The sequence below is a fragment of the Lithobates pipiens genome, unplaced genomic scaffold (assembly GCF_037356315.1).
Source record: "Lithobates pipiens isolate NorthernLeopardFrog02 unplaced genomic scaffold, aLitPip1_a1.2 Scaffold_8, whole genome shotgun sequence".
NCBI classification, from domain to species: domain Eukaryota; kingdom Metazoa; phylum Chordata; class Amphibia; order Anura; family Ranidae; genus Lithobates; species Lithobates pipiens.
In genome coordinates this window covers 249,515,028-249,535,736 of record NW_027507903.1, presented here as the reverse complement: position 1 = coordinate 249,535,736, position 20,709 = coordinate 249,515,028, and the positions used below count along the sequence as shown (strand labels likewise).

The window sequence follows — 20,709 nt, the reverse complement described above, 5'->3', positions numbered from 1 at the left end:
CACCTGTAATAGCAGTGAAAGAGGGTTCTGAATACAAATGCACACCACGCTTTTCAGATATTTATTTGTAAAAAAAATTGAAAAACATTTATCTTTTTCCTTCCACTTCACAATTATGTGCCACTTTGTGTTGGCCTATCACATAAAATCCCAATAAAAGACATTTACGTTTTTGGTTGTAACATGAAAAAATTTGAAAAATGTCATGGGGTATGAACACTTTTTTAATGCACTGTATCTACCATGATACCACAAAAAATGTAGGATGACATTGAGGGCCCATTTACCCCAAAGCTATGCATTTACGTACGGTATGGCGCACATTAACGTGCATTTATTATGAATAAGGAGCCAAAACACCACAAGGTATAAAAAATAAAAAAACTTATAATTTTTCAAAACGGGTCATGCCTAGTACGGGAGTTTTGGTGTGCCAGTGCGCATCGTGCATTGCACTCTACTGTACAATGTGGTGGGGTGCTATTCACAATGAATGACACTGAAGCAAAATGCAATTAGAGCAGGTGGGCCACCATACGTTGTGGCAACAAGCACTAAAATGCAGGTTGTCACAACACGCAAGTGTGAATGAGCCTTGGGGATTAATTTATAAATACAAAAGATAATACAGAAGTGTTGATTCTTACTAGCTTGTAGGAACAGTAAAGGCTTGCCCATTGCACCAAAGTATTTAACCACTATTGATACATTACTATTATCAGTGCAAAATGATGTGTCTTTGAAGGAATATGTAGCTAAAGGAGTCCCAATAAGACCTGTTTCCTCCCAAGTTAAAAAAAAACAGCCCAATCCAATCCTGGTCATCTTCCGCCTCGACTACTGCAACTCCCTCCTCAATGGCTTACCTCTAAATAGGCTATCCCCACTTCAGTCCATCAGGAATGCTGCTGCCAGGCTCATCCACCTCACAAACCACTCAGCGTCTGCTATACCACTCTACCAATCCCTCCATTGGCTGCCACTCAGCCAACAAATTAAATTCAAGATACTAACTATAACTTACATAGCCATCCACAACCTGGCCCCCAGCTACATCACTAACCTAGTCTCAAAATAATCATTCTCTTCGCTCCTCCCAAGACCTCCTGCTCTCAAACTCCCTTGTCACCTCATCCCATGCTCACCTTCAGGACTTCCCCAGAGCCTCTCCCATCCACTGGAATGTTCTACCCCAATCTGTCCGATTTTCTCCTACTTTATCCACTTTCAGACAATCCCTGAAAACTCATCTCTTCAGAGAAGCCTATCTGGCCCCCACCTAACAAATGTACAATTATCTTCTCAATCAGCACATCGTCCACAGTTATTACCTCTTGTATCTCTTGACCTTTCCTCTTAGATTATAAGCCCTAAGAGCAGAGCCCTCTGATTCCTACTGTATTAAAGTGTATTGTATTTTTACTGTCTACCCTCAAGTTGTAAAGAGCTACATAAACTGTTGGTGCTACATAAGTCCTGTATAATAATAATAATAACAACAACAACAATCTGGCAATATCATTGGGCATAATGGGTATAGACCAGTGATGGCGAACCTTGGCACCCTAGATGTTTTGGAACTACTTTTCCCATGGTGCTCATACACTCTGCAGTGTAGTTGAGCATCATGGGAAATGTAGTTCCAAAACATCTTGGGTGCCAAGGTTCACCATCACTGGTATAGACAATTTATGTTCTAGCATGTTTTCTACAAATGTATGTAAATTCCAGTTTTCTAAATAATTCTGTTGTAAGTATACTTTTAGACAGTAAATGAATCAGAAACTCAGATTAAATTAAATTTATATATATTATTTTATATATATATATATACACACAAGTCAAATGATGAACACAACATACAATATGGACCCCCTTTTGCCTTCAGAACTGCCTTAATTCTTCAAGGCATAGAGTCAACAAGGTTTTGGAAACATTCCTCTGAGATTCTGGTCCATATTGAAATGATGGCATCACGCAGTTGCTGTAGATCTGTCAGCTGCACATCCATGATGCAAATCTCCACCACATTTAGAAGCTGCTCTATTGGATTGAGATCTGGTGACTGTGGAGGCCATTGGAGTACAGTGAACTCATTGTCATGTTCAAGAAACCAGTGGTGAGATGATTTGAGCTTTGTGACATGGTGCATTATCCTGCTGGAAGTAGCCATCAGAAGATGGGTACACTGTAGTCATTAAGGGATAGACATGGTCAGCAACAATACTCAGGAAGGCTGTGACATTTAAACAATGCTCAATTGGTACTAAGGAGCCCAAAGTCTGCCAAGAAAATATCCCCCACACCATTACACCACCAGCCTGAACCATTGATGCAAGGCAGGATGGATCCATGCTTTCATGTTGTTTATGCCAAACTCTGACCCTACCATCAGAACGTTGCAGCTGAAATCGAGACTCATCAGACCAGGCAATGTTTTTATAATCTTCTATTGTCCATTTTTGGTGAGGCTGTGCGAATTATAGCCTCAGTTTTCTGCTCTTAGCTGACAGGAGTGGCACCCGGTGTGGTCTTCTGCTGCTGCGGCTTCAACGTTCAATGTGTTGTGCGTTCAGAGATGGTATTTTTGCATACCTTGGTTGTAATAATACTTTTTTTTAGTTACTGTTGCCGTTCTATGATCTTGTACCAGTCTGCCCATTCTCCTCTGACATCAACAAGACATTTTCACCCACACAACACTCACTGGATATTTTCTCTATTTCGGACCATTCTATGTAAACTCTAGATAAGGTTGTGTGCAAAAATCCCAGTAGATCAGTCGTTTTTGAAAAAATCAGACCAGCCCATATGGCACCCACAACCATTCCATGTTCAAAGTCACTTAAATCCCCTTTCTTCCCAATTCTGATGCTTGGTTTGAACTTCAGATAGTCGCCTTCACCACGTCTAGATGCCTAAATGCATTGAGTAGCTGCCATGTGATTGGCCGATTAGCAATTTGTGTTACCAAGAAATTGAACAGGTGTACCTAATAAAGTTACAGATGGATGACTGCTACTCTCTCTGCTTGTGCAGGGTGACAGGTCTTGTCTCTGCCCCCTACTACAGTTTTCTGCATGCAGCCTGTAGTGATTTGAGCTGCCAGGTCCCTTACACAGTACAACCAGGTTGTTGAGCTGAAGCATCTCTACTTCAGTTAACCAATACAGCTTAGTCCTGTCCAGGGGCGGACTGACCATTGGGCCACTCGGGCACTGCCCGAGGGCCCTGAGCCACTAGGGGGCCCCATCAGGGTTGCCAGTCTCAGTAAAACCAGGGACAGTATGTAAAAATCTGTGTTTTTTTTTACATATGTCTCTGAAATATCCCTTACCGACATCCTTTTGGTCTAAAAATCCCAAGATTATAGCTGCTCCATCTCTCCAGTACCTTCTCAGCCAATAGAAACATGTCTGTGTATACTGTGTGTACATGTATGTGTATACTGTGTGATTGTATACTGTGTGTGTGTATACTGTGTGGCCCCATAATCTCGGAATGCCTGGGGGCCCCATAATCTCCTATTGCCCGGGGGCCCCATGAGTTGTCAGTCCACCCCTGGTCCTGTCCCTGCCTCCTAGCCTGTGATTTGACAGTAAGGGAGCAGCAGAATATTGTCCCCCTGCCCTATCCTCCTGTCCTCATGTTCTGTGTCTGCACATGGGCATGTAGTGTATCTGATTGGCTACGAGGTTTGCCCCTTCTTCTTCCAGACTGCTTTCCACCATAAACATGATTTTAGGAATCTGATACCAAAACAAAATCAGATAATTACACTAGCTCTAATTTAAAGCGGAGTTCCGACCACATATTTTCTTTTTCGGCATCCTCTCTGCTTGTCTACATAATATACATGAAATCATGTCTCCAATTCAATCCCCTTTCGTGTACATGTTTTTTTTAGAATATACTTACCTTAGATTTCATCTTCCTGAGCGTTTCCATCTTCATTGTGGGCATGTGAAGCCCACTAGGACTCTCTTCTGGGATATGGTGCTGCTGGCTACCCAGCAGGTACCTCCCGATCTCACGCATGCGCATTAAACACACAGCTCAGCCCGATGTTGAAAGTTGGGGAAGCCCACTGACTCCTGGGAATCATGACACACATCTCCCAGAAGCCAGTGTGCCGCAGGATATTATGCACATTACAGCCGAGGGGAGAAACCGGAAGAGAGAAAGAAAACCTTAGAAACAGTAAGCAAAGTGAAAAAAAATGCCCAATGCAGTCATTATGGCCAGTTGAGAAGCTAATGATGAAAAGCCTAAAAAGTGTGTTGAATGCTTTAAGAATGTATTTCATAATGTTGTAATGAAGACTCAACTTTTGTTAACCTCCCTGGCGGTACGATTATTTCGGATTTTAGGTGCTAAAAGCGGTACCATTATTTTGCATGAAAATTTGGCGTTTTATATTGTAGTCCTGCAATTCTTAGGAATAACTCTCTTAAATCTGTCCAAACCAGAGTCTAGCAGACATCCCGGGTATGATAAAGTTTGAAAAATTAAATCTTAAATTATAATATAATAAATAATTATAAATAATTGTACCAAATAATAATATAACAATAATAAAAATTATTCAATAATGTAATCAAATCAAAAACACTGAAATTTGCTCAGTTGCAGAATTGTCACTGTCATTACTTTTCAGTATTTGATGACGGATCTCCCCACAAATCGCTATCGCTCAATTCTGCGAGTGATTCTAATTTATTATCGCTGTTTTCTAGCTGGTCTAAAATCATTTTTGATGTACAGTGACAGTTTTGGTTGCTATGGGCAATCTCCAGTTTCCAGGCATAAAGAACAGTTTTTATTATATAAAACTGCATGCAGGACACTGGGCAGACCACTAGGGACAACGGGGATGTGAAATATTTACATACAGCAATGTAATCTGTAAGATTACATTATACTGTATGTTTACTGTTTGTTTCACTTTTTGAATTTGGCGCCGATCTCTGTGCCCGTGCGTCGCAACGCTCGCAGGGCACGGAGATCGGCGATGTAATGCATCGAGCGAGACACGGCTCGCTCGTACAGCGGGGAGACAACGCTGGATCCAAGGGAGAAGGTAAGTAAACCTCCTCCTGGATCCAGCGATGCAGTCCCGAGTCTGACTCGGGGATGCCACTCTTGGTATAAAAAATCCACCCGAGTCAGACTCGGGAATACCGTCAGGGGGGTTAACTGTATTATATTTATATCTGCCTGGAATTCAGCTTTAAAGGGTAACTCCACTTTAGTGGGGAATAAAATAGCAGATAAAGAAAAAAATTATATATTGTATACAATTGCGACACAGTATTGTAATTGAATGTTATTAAAAATTACAACCTGCACCACTGTCATTTTTTTGCAATGCAATAAGGCTACTGGAGGTGTTCTGTATACAGAAGTCTGCACTAAGATACAAGTCAGTCTTCAAGCATTCCCTGTAACAAAAATGTCATTTTTGGTAAGATTTTTAATATCACGCCTAAAGGGATGCAGGCCCAGCAGCTTTCCTCATTAGAGCCCTGCATGTGCACAGCTGATTGATGATTATGAAACCACTCCCATTAGACTCACTTTCCCACATAGACACAGACAAACAAACAGGGATTTCTTCAGAATGACAAAAGGTAGGAATCTATAACGTTTGTTAAAATCCTTGTAATGTACATAGATCACCCAGAGGGGAATGTTTTTTCTCAACAAAAGTGGAGTTATGCTTTAAGTGCACGGCTATTGTTTTCTTTGTAGCAGAGTAGAACTAGTAGAACAGAGTAGAAAATGTTGCTCGTTCTAAACAAGACCCCACCCCAAATGTTTGCCTTAAAACTGATAGGCTTTACTAATGTATATCTTGTAAGACCGGGTTCACATATGCACGGCCGAAGTTCCCAGCATGGGGTTCGGTGCATCCTGGTTCTCCAGTTCTGGTGTGAATCAGGTCTGAAGTTTTTCCTGAATTTGCACCTGAACCAAACCCAAAAACGTACAGGACCCTTTTGGAATGTGGACCAAGGCCGCCCAGGACCTGTGTGAACCAGCTCCTTTACGAGCCGGGCACACTCGCATGTCATGCAAATTGGAAGCTGGGAAACCCAAATCCAATTCGCACACACAGTATCTCACAAAAGTGAGTACACCCCTCACATTTTTGTAAATATATATTATACCACTTTGCTGCAATGTAAAGTAGTGAGTGTACAGCTTGTATAACTGTACATTTTCTGTCTCCTCAAAATAACAACACACAGCCATTATTGTCTAAACTGCTGGCAACAAAAGTGAGTACATCCCTAAGTGAAAATGTCCAAATTGGGCCCAAAGTGTCAATATTTTGTGTGGCTACCATTATTTTCCTGCACTGCCTTAACCCTCTTGGGCACGGAGTTCACCAGAGCTTTGCTGATTGCCACTGCAGGCTCTCTTGTATATCATCTTTAGAAGAGGCTTCCTTCTGATACGACAGCCATGCAAACCAATTTGATGCAGTTTGCGACGTATGGTCTGAGCACTGATAGGCTGACCCCCCCACCCCTTCATCCTCTGCAGCAATGGTGGTAGCACTTATACGTCTATTTCCCAAAGAGAACCTATGATGCTGAGCACTTGTACTCAACTTCTTTGGTCGACCATGGCGAGGCCTGTTCTGAGCGGAACCAGTCCTGTTAAAACCACTGTATGGTCTTGGCCACCGTGCTGCAATTCAGTTTCAGGGTATTGGCAATCTTCTCATAGCCTAGACCATCTTTATGTAGAGCAACAATTCTTTTTTTCAGCTACTCAGAGAGTTATTTGTCACGAGGTGCCATGTTGAACTTCCAGTGACCAGTGTGAGAGAATGAGAGCGGTAACACCAAATTTAACACACCTGCTCCCCATTCACAGACACAGAGATTACCGCTCCAACCTCCCAGATCCACAATAAAGTGCTCACCCTAATGGAACTCACAGGTGCTGGCTCTGCTCAAGATTGAGGAGAAAAAGAATTCCTTGATGGCCTCACATCAAAAAAGGCATCTTTATTGGCAAACGATTAAAAACCATGTACAGTCACCTCATAAAAATAGGGAAAACAGGACAAATAGCTAACGCGTTTCACACCCCATCATGGCGCTTATTCATTGCTGCTCCCCATTCACACCTGAGACCTTGTAACACTAACAAGTCACATGACATTGGGGAGGGAAAATGGCTAATTGGGCCCAATTTGGACATTTTCACTTAGGGTGTACTCACTTTTGATGCCAGCGGGTTAGACATTAATGGCTGTGTGTTGAGTTATTTTGAGGGGACAGCAAATTTACACTTTAATACAAGCTGTACACTCACTACTTTACATTGTAGCAAAGTGTCTTTTCTTCAGTGTTGTCACATGAAAAGATATAATGAAATATTTACAAAAATGTGAGGGGTGTACTAACTTTTGTGAGATACTGTATGTGAACCCAGCTTTACTGGGGGAAACTAATATTAAAATTAGCTTAAAGAAACAAAAATAAAAAAAACAGGGATGAAATGTGCGGTAACAAGAACATGCCCATTTTAACCATTCAGCTTCTAAATGTCATTTTTAAAGCGCCGTGATTTGAAAATGAATCTAGGGTTCTTACTGGTTGCTAGGGGCAGCAATAACTTTTCTTTTAGGACTTGCTTACACCAGTGTTAACCTCTGCACCACCACAATGAATGGGTTGGGATCGGTACTGCCTGCCAGACACGACCGGGGGGAATCATTTTTGTTGCACAGCAATTGCGGCATGTGTACACCCCAATCTGCAGCCTTCGCAGCTTAAAGTGGAGTTCCACCCTCAGTCAGCCACTCAACTTTCCTACGGTCCAGCGATGCGGCCACCCGAAGCCCCGCTTCTCTCCTCCTCCTCTCTGTGGTGCCGGAATGGCAAGTGTGGGTGCCGGCTATTGCTTCACAGCCAGGCATGCACGAGCCGCACTGCACGTTATGAATGGCCGGGCACGTCACAGGTCCCAGATTGATGGGAGGGAGGGCGTCGCGGCACCAGGAGAAGAAGTGGGTGCTAGGTACCTGTGAAAACTAGGTACCCCCCCCCCCCCCAAAAAATGACATGCCAAATGTGGCATATTAGGGGGGCCACGATTACTTAAAGGGGAAGTTCCATTTTTGTGTGGAACTCCGCTTTAAAGGGAAGCAGTTGACGTGGTTAAAAATATTTTTCTTTACTAAATAAAGAACTTGCAAAAAAAAAAAAAAACAGGTTTCAACCACGTGTTTTTTACTTTCCCTAACCGCATGTGTTAACAAGACCTTGGGCTGATTTTTTATATAAGTTTCAAATTAGTAAACAATAAAAGTATATGCAGTTCTAGTAAAAATTGTTAATGGTGTCATGTGTTATGAAACCGTGCTTATTCACAGTGTAACCGTTATATAATTACGTACCCAAATATTGGTTTTGCCTAGGTTTGAAAACAATGGGCATATTATTTTATTATTTTTATGGTTATTATTATTATCTTATTATTATTTTACTCACTTGAAAAGAACAGCTCCGCAGACTACACACGTGTATGTGCCAGGCGCTGTATTGTGCGTATATTCTCCAGCGAAGGCACTGAAATAAAAACGTGTTTACAAACATGAGTGCAGAAAATGACAAAAAATCACTTATTAATAAAATAAAATAGGGCCTAGTTGTCTATAGCTCTCGGCAGAGTGAGCTTTCTCAGTACCCAGTGAAAAATCTCATTTTACACTGCATTTTAAAGAATGACCTAATCTCTCAGTGCTGGCATGCACTAAATCATTTTGTTAGAAAGTGATCTGGATGGCAAGTTTGCAGAGCCAAGGTTATGATCTGCTGCCAACTCATTTGATGGGCTGTTGTGCCAGCGATTTACATTCGGCAAGCAGTCGGCTATCCTAGGAAGAGAGTGCTGCCTATTAAGTAAAACCCCATGTGTGGTAAAGAGCCTTTTCAGGTCATGAATGGAAACAAGCAGTTACATCATTAATACATTTGGATCAGAGGTAAGCCGGGGCTCGCTGCCAAGCTGCATGGTATAAATTAGACAACAAAATAGTTAGTCCTTGGCAAGCAATGCTTCAGCCTGGAATCAGCTGAGACAGAATTTATTCACTAAAAACACTTTTGAAAGGGAACATTTTTTTTTTTCCAGGACACAGGGCTAGCGGCCAAGGACTAAAGCCATGTGAGGGCAGTTATTGAACATTTTTGACATTCCAACCACAAATGAGCCAATAAATATTTTCTCCACATGTGCTTCAAAAAGAAATTGGAGTGGAGTGGAAAGGAACTGAATTATGCTACCTTCTCACTCAGCCAAAATGTCTATGCTTACAATGGCCACCTTCAGAATCAAGTCCTTCTGGCATGCAGCCACTGTGCTCTTGGGTCTGCCTTCTAGAAATATGTGCCCAAACCCTTCTCACTTCCACACATTCTGCAGTAAAGTAAAGCAGGCTTTCCATGCTGCATTAAGGGCTTCATTGACCAAATAAAAGGCATTTGCAAAAGCTCAAGTCTCTGTATATTTTCCTTCATATTCATATATACGGTATAAATTGCAATTAAGGAGGAACAACAAAAGAGCTGGTTAAAAGGATTTTCTTGCAAAAATAGAACTTTGGCAACTGCTTTTGACACCTCCCTGGAGCAACATGGAGCAGTCTTTCCTACTCCATATTTTGACTTTTTTTTTTCTTCTGGGATTTGGAGACGTGATTTCACTTTCAGGTTAAATCTGGTGCTGTGATCCTAGTGTTGTGATGTTATAATACTATGGGAGTTTTATAGCAAGTCAAAATTGTTAGCCTTAATGTAAAAATTAGATCAGCTTCCCTGCCCAACCCACAACCCTAAAATCATAATTGGCAGCAGAAGGCACAAAATACTTACTTTGGCTAGAGATTTTACTTCACTGGGAACCAATGATAGCCATTTCAAGGAAGCAATAGAAAGGGAAGCAAGGGAACTCCATTTAAAGATAGGTATGCTTCAAACTGCAAGGTGTTATGGGCCCGACCCCTACCATCTATATGTCGTACCAATAGTTAGTAGGGCCACCCATCACAGAGCAGGTCTTTCATAAATTCACTGCAGACTCCCAGGCCAGATGTCTGTGTTTTACAGCAAGTGCCACTTTAGATTATTTTCTACCTACTGTCAGGAGCATCTAGCACTCCAGCTCCTTATTCTAGCATCCTGGTTTTGAATATGGCATTCTCCCTGTCTATGTCCACCTGCAAGGTGATTAATGTGATCAGTTTATGGATGGAAAACAAACCTGTTGTTATAAGCCAGCCAAACCTTCAGTCTCATGCTTGTGATAGAGAGAGAGATTACATATGTAATATTTCTATCATCACATGCCCGATGAAGGGCTACTGCAAGACTCTGAAACATTGCACTCTCTTGCTTGTGATATGATCATGCTGAAATAAAATATGTTTGTACTGAAGATCCGTGGTGTGCAGGCAAATATATTCTTTGTGGCTTTCATGATCTAGTCTCCAGCTGGTGGTTGCTACAGCACCCAGTATCCTAGAGCTTTCCAAAGGAACGTGTGCAATGGGAATATGGACTATTAATATTTGATCAAGCCCCTTGTCTGTCTGCCCTGCACTGCCAGATTGGATTTCCCTGTGTACGACGGACCAGATAACGAATATATACTCTGAACTCTGCTTGTCTCTTATCTGGACTGTCATTGAACCACTCTGCCTATATGCCAATTGCAAGTACCTGTTTGCTTTGCTCAGTTGGCGCATGCCCTGGTGTGGTAGCCAGGCACTATAGCATTGTGTATAAGATCTGGGAGAAACCGAGTAATGGTGGGCCTGCTTGCCTTTTGGGAAAGGGGACTGCTATAGCTGAAAAACACAGTAGCCATCTATAGTGCACCTGACCACTTGCGTTATGGGTACGCATGACACCACAAGTTTTTTCTACCTACAAATTTTCTTTAAGACCAGTACATAAGTGACAAGGGTCTAGGTTAGCTTTTCTACACTTTTTTGACACAGAGGAACCCTTGAAATAACTTTCTGGTCTCAAGGAACCCCTGCTAAAAATGTTTATATCTACAACCCGTGAAACATCAACCCCTTGCTGACTGCCCTATATCAGTTTTACTGCTATAGGGCAGTCAGCAAAGGGTTAATGTTTCATGACGATCATCCTGCAGAGACACAAAACGGTAGTCTGCCTGTGTAAACAAGGCAGATTGTTGTTCTGAAAGGAGAGAACGCATGGCTCATGTGTCTCTGTAAAGCAGGCACTATGATCCATGGTTTCCCCTAGTAAAAGCACCTCCCACACTGTAGTAAAACACTGGCTAGGCACACAGTTAACCCTTTGATTGCCCGTGATGTTAACCCCTTTCCAGCCAGTGTCATTAGTACAGTGACCCTGCATATTTTTTTAGCACTGATCACTGTATTAGTGTCACTGGTCACCAAAAAGTGTCAAAAGTATCAGTTAGTGTCCGAATGTCTGCCTCAATAGCGCAGTCCTGCTATAAGCCACTGATAGCTGCCATTACTAGTAAATATAAAAAAAATAAAAATGAATAAAACTATTCCATAGATTTTGTATAGATATTGGACGTGTTTCATAGCAGAAAGTAAAAAATTTATTATTTTTTTCAAAATTGTCGGTCTTTTTTTGTTCATAGTGGAAAAAATAAAAAACGCAAAGGTAATCAAATAAGGATAGGGAAAAAAGGACATTTTATTTGAGTACAGCATCGCACGACTGTGCAATTTTCAGGTAAAGTGTCATATTTAAAAAAATGGTCTGGTTATGGGGGGGGGGTAAATATTCCGGAGCTGAGGTGCTTAGTGTGATGGTCAGTGGGATGATTGCTCCTTATGCTGCCTACACACGATGGGATTTTCCGATGGGAAATGTTGGCTGTGAGCTTGTCGGCTAAAAGTCTGACCATGTGCACGCTCCATTGAACATTTGTCATCGGACTTTCCAACAACAAATGTTGGCTAGCAGGTTCTCCAATTTTCCGCCAACAAAACTTTGTTGTCTGAATTTCCGATCGTGTGTACACAAGTCTGTCCCACAAAAGTTATCGGCTCGTCGTACGTCACCACATTCCCAGGTTTGTAATTGTGACCGTGTGTATGCAAGACAAGTTGGAGCCAACAACCTTCGAACAAAAATCCACGGTTTTGTCGGAAAGTGCGATCGCGTTTATAGGGCATTACACTTGTGGTCATTGGGAAGAACTACCCCCTTACAGATAGCTAAAAAAAGATCATTGCTCAATAAACCCCTAACAAACTCTGGAGCAACCCTGATTGAGAAACCCTGGTCTAGGTGTTGCTAAGAGGGCTGCAGAATGCAAGGAACCTACATAAATGGGTTACATGAATAAGCTGGGAAAATTCTATTTTTGTTTGAAAATGCAATAAGCCTAGGCCCTGAATTTTAAAAAGTGGATGAAGGAATTGTGTGATGGTAACCAATCATTTACCAATAATTGTTCTTGCAGATTAGAGAATGAGAGTTAACAGTTTAGTGTTTTTTTATTATTATTCAGAATTTTAGAAATCATGTTCCATTATCCATTTACCCTATTGAGAGCCTATAAGCTCCCACAATGCAAGAGCAGAGGTACAATAATATGGAGCCAACTGTTGAGAAAATGGACCTGCAGTTGGATTTATGGTAGGGCACCCTTCCCTGACCAGGCATGGCTAGAAGTTCATAGATATGACGTGTAGGAGAATTAAAAGTGTATCTAAACCCTAACAATAAACGTATTTGTTCTGTTTTGGTCTGTTAACCACTTAAGGACCGGAAGGATTTACCCCCTTAATTACGGGCCATTTTTTGTGATACGACACTGCGTCGCTTTAATTGACAATTGCGCAGTCGTGCGACGTTGTATCCAAACAAAATTCATGTCTTGTTTTCCCACAAATAGAACTTTCTTTTGGTGGTATTTGATCACCTCTGCGGTTTTTATTTTTTGCGCTATAAACAAAAAAAGAGCGATTTTTTTAATATAAAAAAACAATATTTTTTACTTTTTGCTATAATAAATATTCCCCCAAAAATTGCAATAGGTGTATATTGATTGGTTTGCGCAATAGTTATAGCATCTACAAAATAGGGGATGATTTATGGCATTTTTATTATTTCGTTTTTAACTAGTAATGGTGGTGATATGCGATTTTTTGCGGGACTGCGATATTGCGACGGACAGATCGAACATTTTTGACACATTTTTGGCACCATAGACATTTATACAGAGATCAGTGCTATAAAAATGCACGGAATACTGTGTAAATGTCACTGGCAGGGAAGGAGTTAACACTAGGGGGCGATCAAGGGGTTAAATGTGTTCCCTCCTGTGTGTTTCTAACTCTATGGGGATGGGACTTACTAGAGGAGGAGACATATCGCTGTTCCTACTTAGTAGGAACAGACGATCTGTCTCTCCTCTCCTGACAGAATGGGGATTTGGGTTTTTATACACACTAATCCCCATTCTGGCTCTCGTGCCCATGAGCGCAGGTGGCCGGCGGCAATCACGTCCCTGGCCACACGCATCGGGTTCCCCGCCGTGCAGCGGACGTGCGCCTGCTATGGCTCTTAAAGGAGCCGACATACGTGTACGGTGTTTCGTGGCAACTAACCACTTTGCCAATGTATATATGTGCATGAGCTGGTCGGCAAGTGGTTAAATATGCTTCTGAAAGAATTATATGCTAGAAATTCAGTGTGCTCCTAACTTTCTGGTTGAGCTGAAAGCCCAGTGCCTTTGTATTATCAGCCCTGCCCAACTTACCTATGTCATGTATATGAGGCGGCAGGAAAGTGTTCTGCAGTCCAAAGTACATGTAAGTAGCGTACAGTGAGCCTTCTTATTCTAGGACAGGAATCTGTCAGGACAGGATCGCCAGGTGAAAATAGGTAATAAAAAGCCTGTACAAATAGGGCTATTGCATTTCAGGACTAGGGATGAGCCGAACACCCGGACCCCAAATTCGAATGAACTTTAGAACCCCATTGAAGTCTATGGGACTCGAACGTTCGAAATTAAAAGTGCTAATTTTAACGGCTAATATGCAAGATACTGTCCTAAAAAGGGTTTGGGGACCTGGCTCCTGCCCCAGGGGACATGGGTCAATGCATAAAATGTTTTTAAAAATGGCCGTTTTGGCGGGAGCACTGATTTTAATGACGATTAAAGTGAAAAAAAAAGTGAAATATTCCTTTAAATATGGTGCCTGGGGGGTGTCTGTAGTATGCCTGTGAAGTGCCACGTGTTTCCTGTGTTTAGAACAGTCCCTGCACAAAATGACATTAAACGGAAATAACACCATTTAAAACTGCTTGCGGTTTTAATGTTATATCTGGTTCCTGCAATATGGTTGAAAATCATTGAGAAAAATGGCATGGGTAGCCCTCCCTGCCCATTACCAGCCTATTTGGGTCTTGTACGCATATTAAGGGGAACCCTGTACCCATATTAAAAAAAGGAAATGTGTGTGGCCCCCAGGCCCTATATACTCAGAACAGCAGTATACAGGCGGTGCAAACAAGACAGGGACTGTGTAGGTTTGTTGTGTTAAGTTGAATCTGTTTGTAATTTTCAACTGGTACATTTTTAAAGTGTAGCTCCAGTCAAAAAAACGATTTTTAAGCTTTTTGGAAAACATAGGGAAGGGTTATCACCCCTGTATAATTTGTTTTGTCGTCCATCTTTTTTCATCTCACTTGCTGTTGTCTCCTTCCGTTTGCAAGTAGGAGATGTTTGTAAATTGGATGTTTGAAAGTAGGGGCCTGCCCTATATGCTCTGCAGAAATGGCGGAACAAGGTGTTGGTTTTGCCACAACATTGTAAGCCCTCAAAGTGACTCTTGGTGGGCGCTGGAGCACCCTGCTGTGAACGATTATATCAAGAATTGTAATTACATGCCATTGTTGAACAGTGGTAGAAAAATTGACCTTTGGTGGTTGTGGTGCTGGTGCCACAACACTATAAGTCCTCACCGTTACTCTGGGTGGGCACAGGAAGGGGCCCTCCTGTGAAATATTATATCAAGAATTGTAATTACATGTCCCTGTTAAACAGGGGCAGAAAAATTTGGCCTTAGGCACTGCTGCTGGTGCCACCACACTGCAACCTCTGCCATATACTCTAGTTTTATTGCAGGAATTAGCCCTGCAGCAAAGCATTGCATCAAAAATTGTAATTAAACGCCCTGTTAAACAGGGGCAGAAAAATTGGGCCTTAGGCACTGGTGCTGGTGCCACCACACTGCAACCTCTGCCATATACTCTAGTTTTATTGCAGGAATTAGCCCTGCTGCAAAGCATTGCATCAAAAATTGTAATTAAACGCCCCTGTTAAACAGGGGCATAAAAATTGGGCCTTAGGCACTGGTGCTGGTGCCCCCACACTGCAACCTCTTCCATATACTCTAGTTTTATTGCAGGAATTAGCCCTGCTGCAAAGCATTGCATCAAAAATTGTAATTAAACGCCCCTGTTAAACAGGGGCAGAAAAATTGGGCCTTAGGCATCACCCAGAACCAGAAATGTTCTTCCAACATATCAGCGGAGGAGGAAGAGGATAGACAATCAACATAACAGGACAGTCACTCAGCATCAGCATAGGCAGTCTTGAAGGGATGTGATATTTCAAAAAAAATTATTCTGTTACATCAGCTTCAGGTGCTTGGTAGCTGTGGGTGATCCAAGACTGATTCATCTTGATGAAGGTCAGTCGATCAACTGATTCGGTGGACAGGCGCACCCTGTGATCGGTAACAAAGCCACCAGCAGCACTGAAGGTGCGTTCCGAAAGAACGCTGGATGCAGGACAGGCCAGTAGCTCAATTGCATACTGTGCAAACTCTGGCCAGTGATCCATCCTCAAGACCCAGTAAGCCAGAGGATTTTCGGTGGGAAAGGTGTCCAAGTCTGACCTTGCCCCTAGGTATTCCTGCACCATGTAAATCAGACGCTGGCGATGGGTGCTGGAACCGATCATACCTTGGGGCTGCGGACTAAAAAATTGTCTGAAAGCATCAGTCAGACGGCCACCTTCTCCACCGCTCCTTCTGACCGATGCCTCAGCAACACGTTGTCCAGGACCAGGAGTTTGTAACCTCCCAGTCTCTGGGAACGCGTTGCACAGACCTTTCTGCAAGGCCTCCCGGAGATGTCTCATCCTCTGCTCCCTCTGCGATGGCAAGATAAGGTCGGCAACCTTACCCTTGCACCGTGGATCAAGGAGAGTGGCCAGCCAGTAATGGTCCCTCTCCTTGATCCGAAGAATACGAGGATCCTTCCGCAGGCTTTGCAGGATCAGGGAGGCCATGCAGCGTAGGTTAGCTGAGGCATTCGGTCCGGAGTCCTCTGGGTCACTAAGGACAACATGATCCGCAGCTACCTCCTCCCAGCCACGTACAAGTCCACGTGTTTCTTGGGACTGTAAATCATCCCTACAAGACTGCTGCTGCTGCTGCTGCTGCTGCTGATGCTGAGTGCCAGCCTCCACCTCCATGCTGACACAATCATCCTCCTCCTCCTCTTCCTCCTCCTCATCCTCTTCCTGTGTGATGGGTGGCACAGCAGGAACACTGTCTGGATAAAGGGGGCCTTGAGAGGCAAGGAAGTCCTCCTCTTCCTGCCTCTGTTCTGCCTCAAGTGCCCTGTCCATTATTCCACGCAGCGTATGCTCCAAGAGGTGGACAAGAGGTACAGTGTCACTGATGCATGCACTGTCACTGCTCACCATCCTTGTGGCCTCCTCAAACGGTGACAGGACAGTGCATGCATCCCTGATCATGCCCCACTGGCGTGGTGAGAAAAAACCGAGCTCCCCTGACCCTGTCCTGGTGCCGTAGTCGCACAGGTACTCATTGATGGCCCTCTGCTGCGTGTGCAGCCGCTGCAGCATGGCCAACGTTGAGTTCCACCTGGTGGGCATGTCACATATAAGGCGGTTCTTGGGCAGGTTCAACTCCTTTTGGAGCTCAGCCAGCCGAGCACAGGCATTAAATGATCGTCGGAAATGCACACAGACTTTCCTGGCCTGCTTCAGGACATCCTGTAAGCCGGGGTACCTGCCCAAGAACCGCTGCACCACCAGGTTAAGGACGTGAGCTACACAGGGCACATGGGTCAGTTGTCCCTGTCGGAGGGCGGAGAGGAGGTTGGTGCCATTGTCACAAACCACCATTCCTGGCTTAAGCTGGCGTGGCGTCAACCACCTCTCGGCCTGCCCCTGCAGAGCTGACAAAACATCCGCCCCAGTGTGGCTCCTGTCCCCCAAACAAACCAGCGCAAGCACGGCATGGCATAGTTTTGCCTGCGTACTTGCGTAGCCCCTGGAACGCCTACGAAGCACCGCTGGTTCTGAGGAGAGAGCACTGGAAGAGGCCATGGAGGAAGAAGAAGAGGAGGGGGTGGAGGAGAGAGGTGTGTCACAACCAATAGTAGCATTTTGGAGGCGTGGTGGCGGAACAACCTCCAACACTACTGCACCTTGTCCTGCATCCTTCCCAGCTGCCAGAAGAGTGACCCAATGGGCCGTGAAAGACAGGTAACGTCCCTGTCCATGCCTGCTGGACCATGAGTCAGCGGTAATATGCACCTTACCGCTGACCGCCCTGTCCAGCGAGGCAAGGACATTGCCTTCCACATGCCGGTAGAGAGCCGGAATCGCCTTCCGTGAGAAAAAGTGGCGTTTGGGGACCTGCCACTGAGGAACCGCACATTGTACAAACTCACGGAAGGGGGCCGAGTCTACCAACTGAAAAGGCAGCAGTTGAAGTGCTAGCAATTTAGCCAAGCTAGCATTCAACCGCTGGGCATGTGGATGGCTGGGAGTGAACTTCTTTCACCGGTCCAGCAGCTGGGGCAGGGACATTTGCCTGCTATAATCGGACGTGGGTGTACCGCTAGCAGAGTTCCCGGAAGCACTTGGCTGTGACACACCTAATTCTACACCTTCATTCCTCTCAGAGCAGGTTTCAGAGAGGACTGAAGGTCTAGTGGGGTTGGAGATGCCAGCTGATGAGGAGCAAGGAGATGTCCGCTTTGTTCTTTGGTGTGGGTCTTTGAGGTACGCTTGCCAACGAGCTGCATGGCAGGTCAACATATGTCTGGTCAAGCATGTGGTGCCCAAGCGGCTGATGTTTTGGCCACGCGAGATACGCTTGAGACATATGTTGCAAATAGCAGCGGTGCGATCTGATGCACTTGTCTCAAAAAAGGCCCACACCAAAGAACTTTTAGAATAACGCGCAGAGGCAGCGCCCTGCACAGGCGGAGCTCTGCGGTGTGATTCAGTCGGTGTGCTGCCCCTAAGCTGACCCACGTGGTGGGTCTAGGGAAGGAGTCACTGATGATGACATTGAGAGGAGGGAAGACGATGCGTTGGCAGCTGCTTTGCTAGTACCCTGAGACTGGGTGAGAGAGGATGAGGAGGATGAAGAGGGCTTGGTCATCCACTCTACCAAGTCGTTGGCATGTTGCGGTTCAACATGTCCAGCTGCCGAAAAGAAGGACAAGCGTGTCCCATGGCCACGTGCTGATGACAATGCACCGCGTCCACGACCAGCACTGTTGTCTCTAGACACAGAGCCTGCTTGCCCTCTTTTATCGGCTCGCGCCTGTCTGCCTCTCCTTGCTGGCCTTCCAGACATGGTAATGGCCTGAAGGGAGTTGGGTAAAACAGCAGTGTAATGGAGTCACACAACACCCACTAAGCCCTGCAGATGGCTCTATTAGAGAACAGCAATAAACGGTAGATACAGGTGTATATTGTGCTGGAGTCACACAACACCCACTAACTCCTGCAGATGCCTTTATTATAGAACACCAGAGATAAAGGGGTATACTGTAATTGAGTCACACAACACCCACTAAGCCCTGCAGATGCCTCTATTAGAGAACAGCAATAAAGGGTAGATACAGGTGTATATTGTGCTGGAGGCACAAAAAACCCACTAACTCCTGCAGATGCCTTTTTTATAGAACACCAGAGATAAAGGGGTATATACAGATGTATACTGTGCTGTGCTGGAGGCACACACAACTTCCAATAACTCCTGCAGATGGCAAGTGGGCTCAAATAGATAAGAGCTATGTAGGTGGATATAGCGGTGTGTACTGGGTACAGAGCACGCAGACAGCACGCACAAGCTCCTAACACTACTGACTGCAAGCTCTATTATAAAAGATAGATCACTAGCTATATAGGTGAGGTGAATATAGCGGTGTATACTGCGGTCAGGGTACACAGACAACAACCACTACACAACAGCAAGATCGAAAATCGGCCGAAAATGATCGGTGTGTACTGTGTTGAAGGTACAGAGAACACCCACTAACTGCTTCAGACGCCAACACACTACACTAGGCCGCCGCGCTGGCAGCCTTATATAGTGTGGGGCGTGTACTACACAGCCTGAGCTATGATTGGCCGCAGGCATCCTGCCTGTGGCCAATCATGGCTCTCCTCGCTGCTGGCGCTGTGATTGGCCAAGCATGCGGGGTCACAGTGCATGCTTGGCCAATCATGAGCCAGCAATGCACTGCCATGACGCAGTGCATTGTGGGCCGTGAGCGCCACACGAATTTGGCGCAAACGGCCCATAACGTTCGGAATTCGCCGAACGGGCGAACAGCCGATGTTCGAGTCGAACGTATGTTCGACTCGAACACGAAGCTCATCCCTATTCAGGACTGATAAGCTGCAACATATTACATTTCCAATTCAGGAGCTCTCCTCTTAAGCCCCTTTTTCACACAGGGCAGATGTGCTCAGCGGACATCGCTAGCTCAGTAGGGGATCGCTCCGTTGATCCCCGCTGAGCAGGTGGATGACAGGTCCGTCTCTGCTCACTGTGCAGGGATGGACCTGTCAGAGCCCAGCTGTTCTCTATGGGAAGATTGGATGAAAATGGATAGCATGTCTGTTTTCATCCAATCCCATCCGATCTGATCCACTGGACAGATGGCGAACGTATCTCCATCTTTCTATTTTGAGCAGAACTTGTTGGATCAGATGGCAGGCGGGTGTTAGCAGTCACATCTCCGCTGACATCTGCGTGCCCATACAATTCAATGGGTGGCCCGCTCAAATCCGCCTGAAACTCGTGTGAAAGGGGCCTTAAGCTAAACAAATGGATCTTTTTTTTTTTTATTAGCCAGCTGACTGACCCAAAAAAAAAAAAAAACAGATTCCCCTATCCACGCATTTGAGGTGGATAGAGGAATCCTCTTTGCTGCGCGAATGTATTCTGACAGCGAGGACTCCTCTGCTGTCAGAATACACTGATTAGTGCTGCAACCTGTTGGTTGCATTGCCGATCAAACAAAGTTTTTCTAACATTCCCATTTGTGAGAAATCGATTATCAGATTGATTTCTCACGAACTGGAACAGCCATAGATGGATTGAAATTCAGCAGGTCCATGCTGAACTGGACCAATTTCAATTCATCTATTGTAAGCTTTAGGCCCCTTTCACACATGCAAACCATTTGTCCATTTTTCATCCATACGTTGACCGATGAAAAATGGACAACAATGCATCTCTATAGAAAAACTGATGTTGCGCAAACTGTTATATATAAATTTAAATCCTGTATAATAATAATGTAAATGGATGATCATCTATTTACATCCGTTTACATCAGTTTTTTTGGAATGGATCAAAGCTCTATTTTTCTTCTG

The 20,709-nt window shown here is 44.3% G+C and overlaps 1 protein-coding gene across 3 annotated transcripts in view; it reads right to left on the bottom strand.

The window, feature by feature from the left end:
* MSRB3 (methionine sulfoxide reductase B3) overlaps positions 1 to 20,709 on the bottom strand; it is a 291,298-nt gene that overhangs the window by 149,476 nt on the left and 121,113 nt on the right. For all 3 annotated transcript variants that reach the window (XM_077469957.1, XM_077469955.1, XM_077469956.1), the window contains one exon: positions 8,511 to 8,588. In XM_077469957.1, coding sequence (XP_077326083.1) covers positions 8,511 to 8,588 — 78 coding nt within the window. The remainder of the gene's footprint in view (positions 1 to 8,510; positions 8,589 to 20,709) is intronic.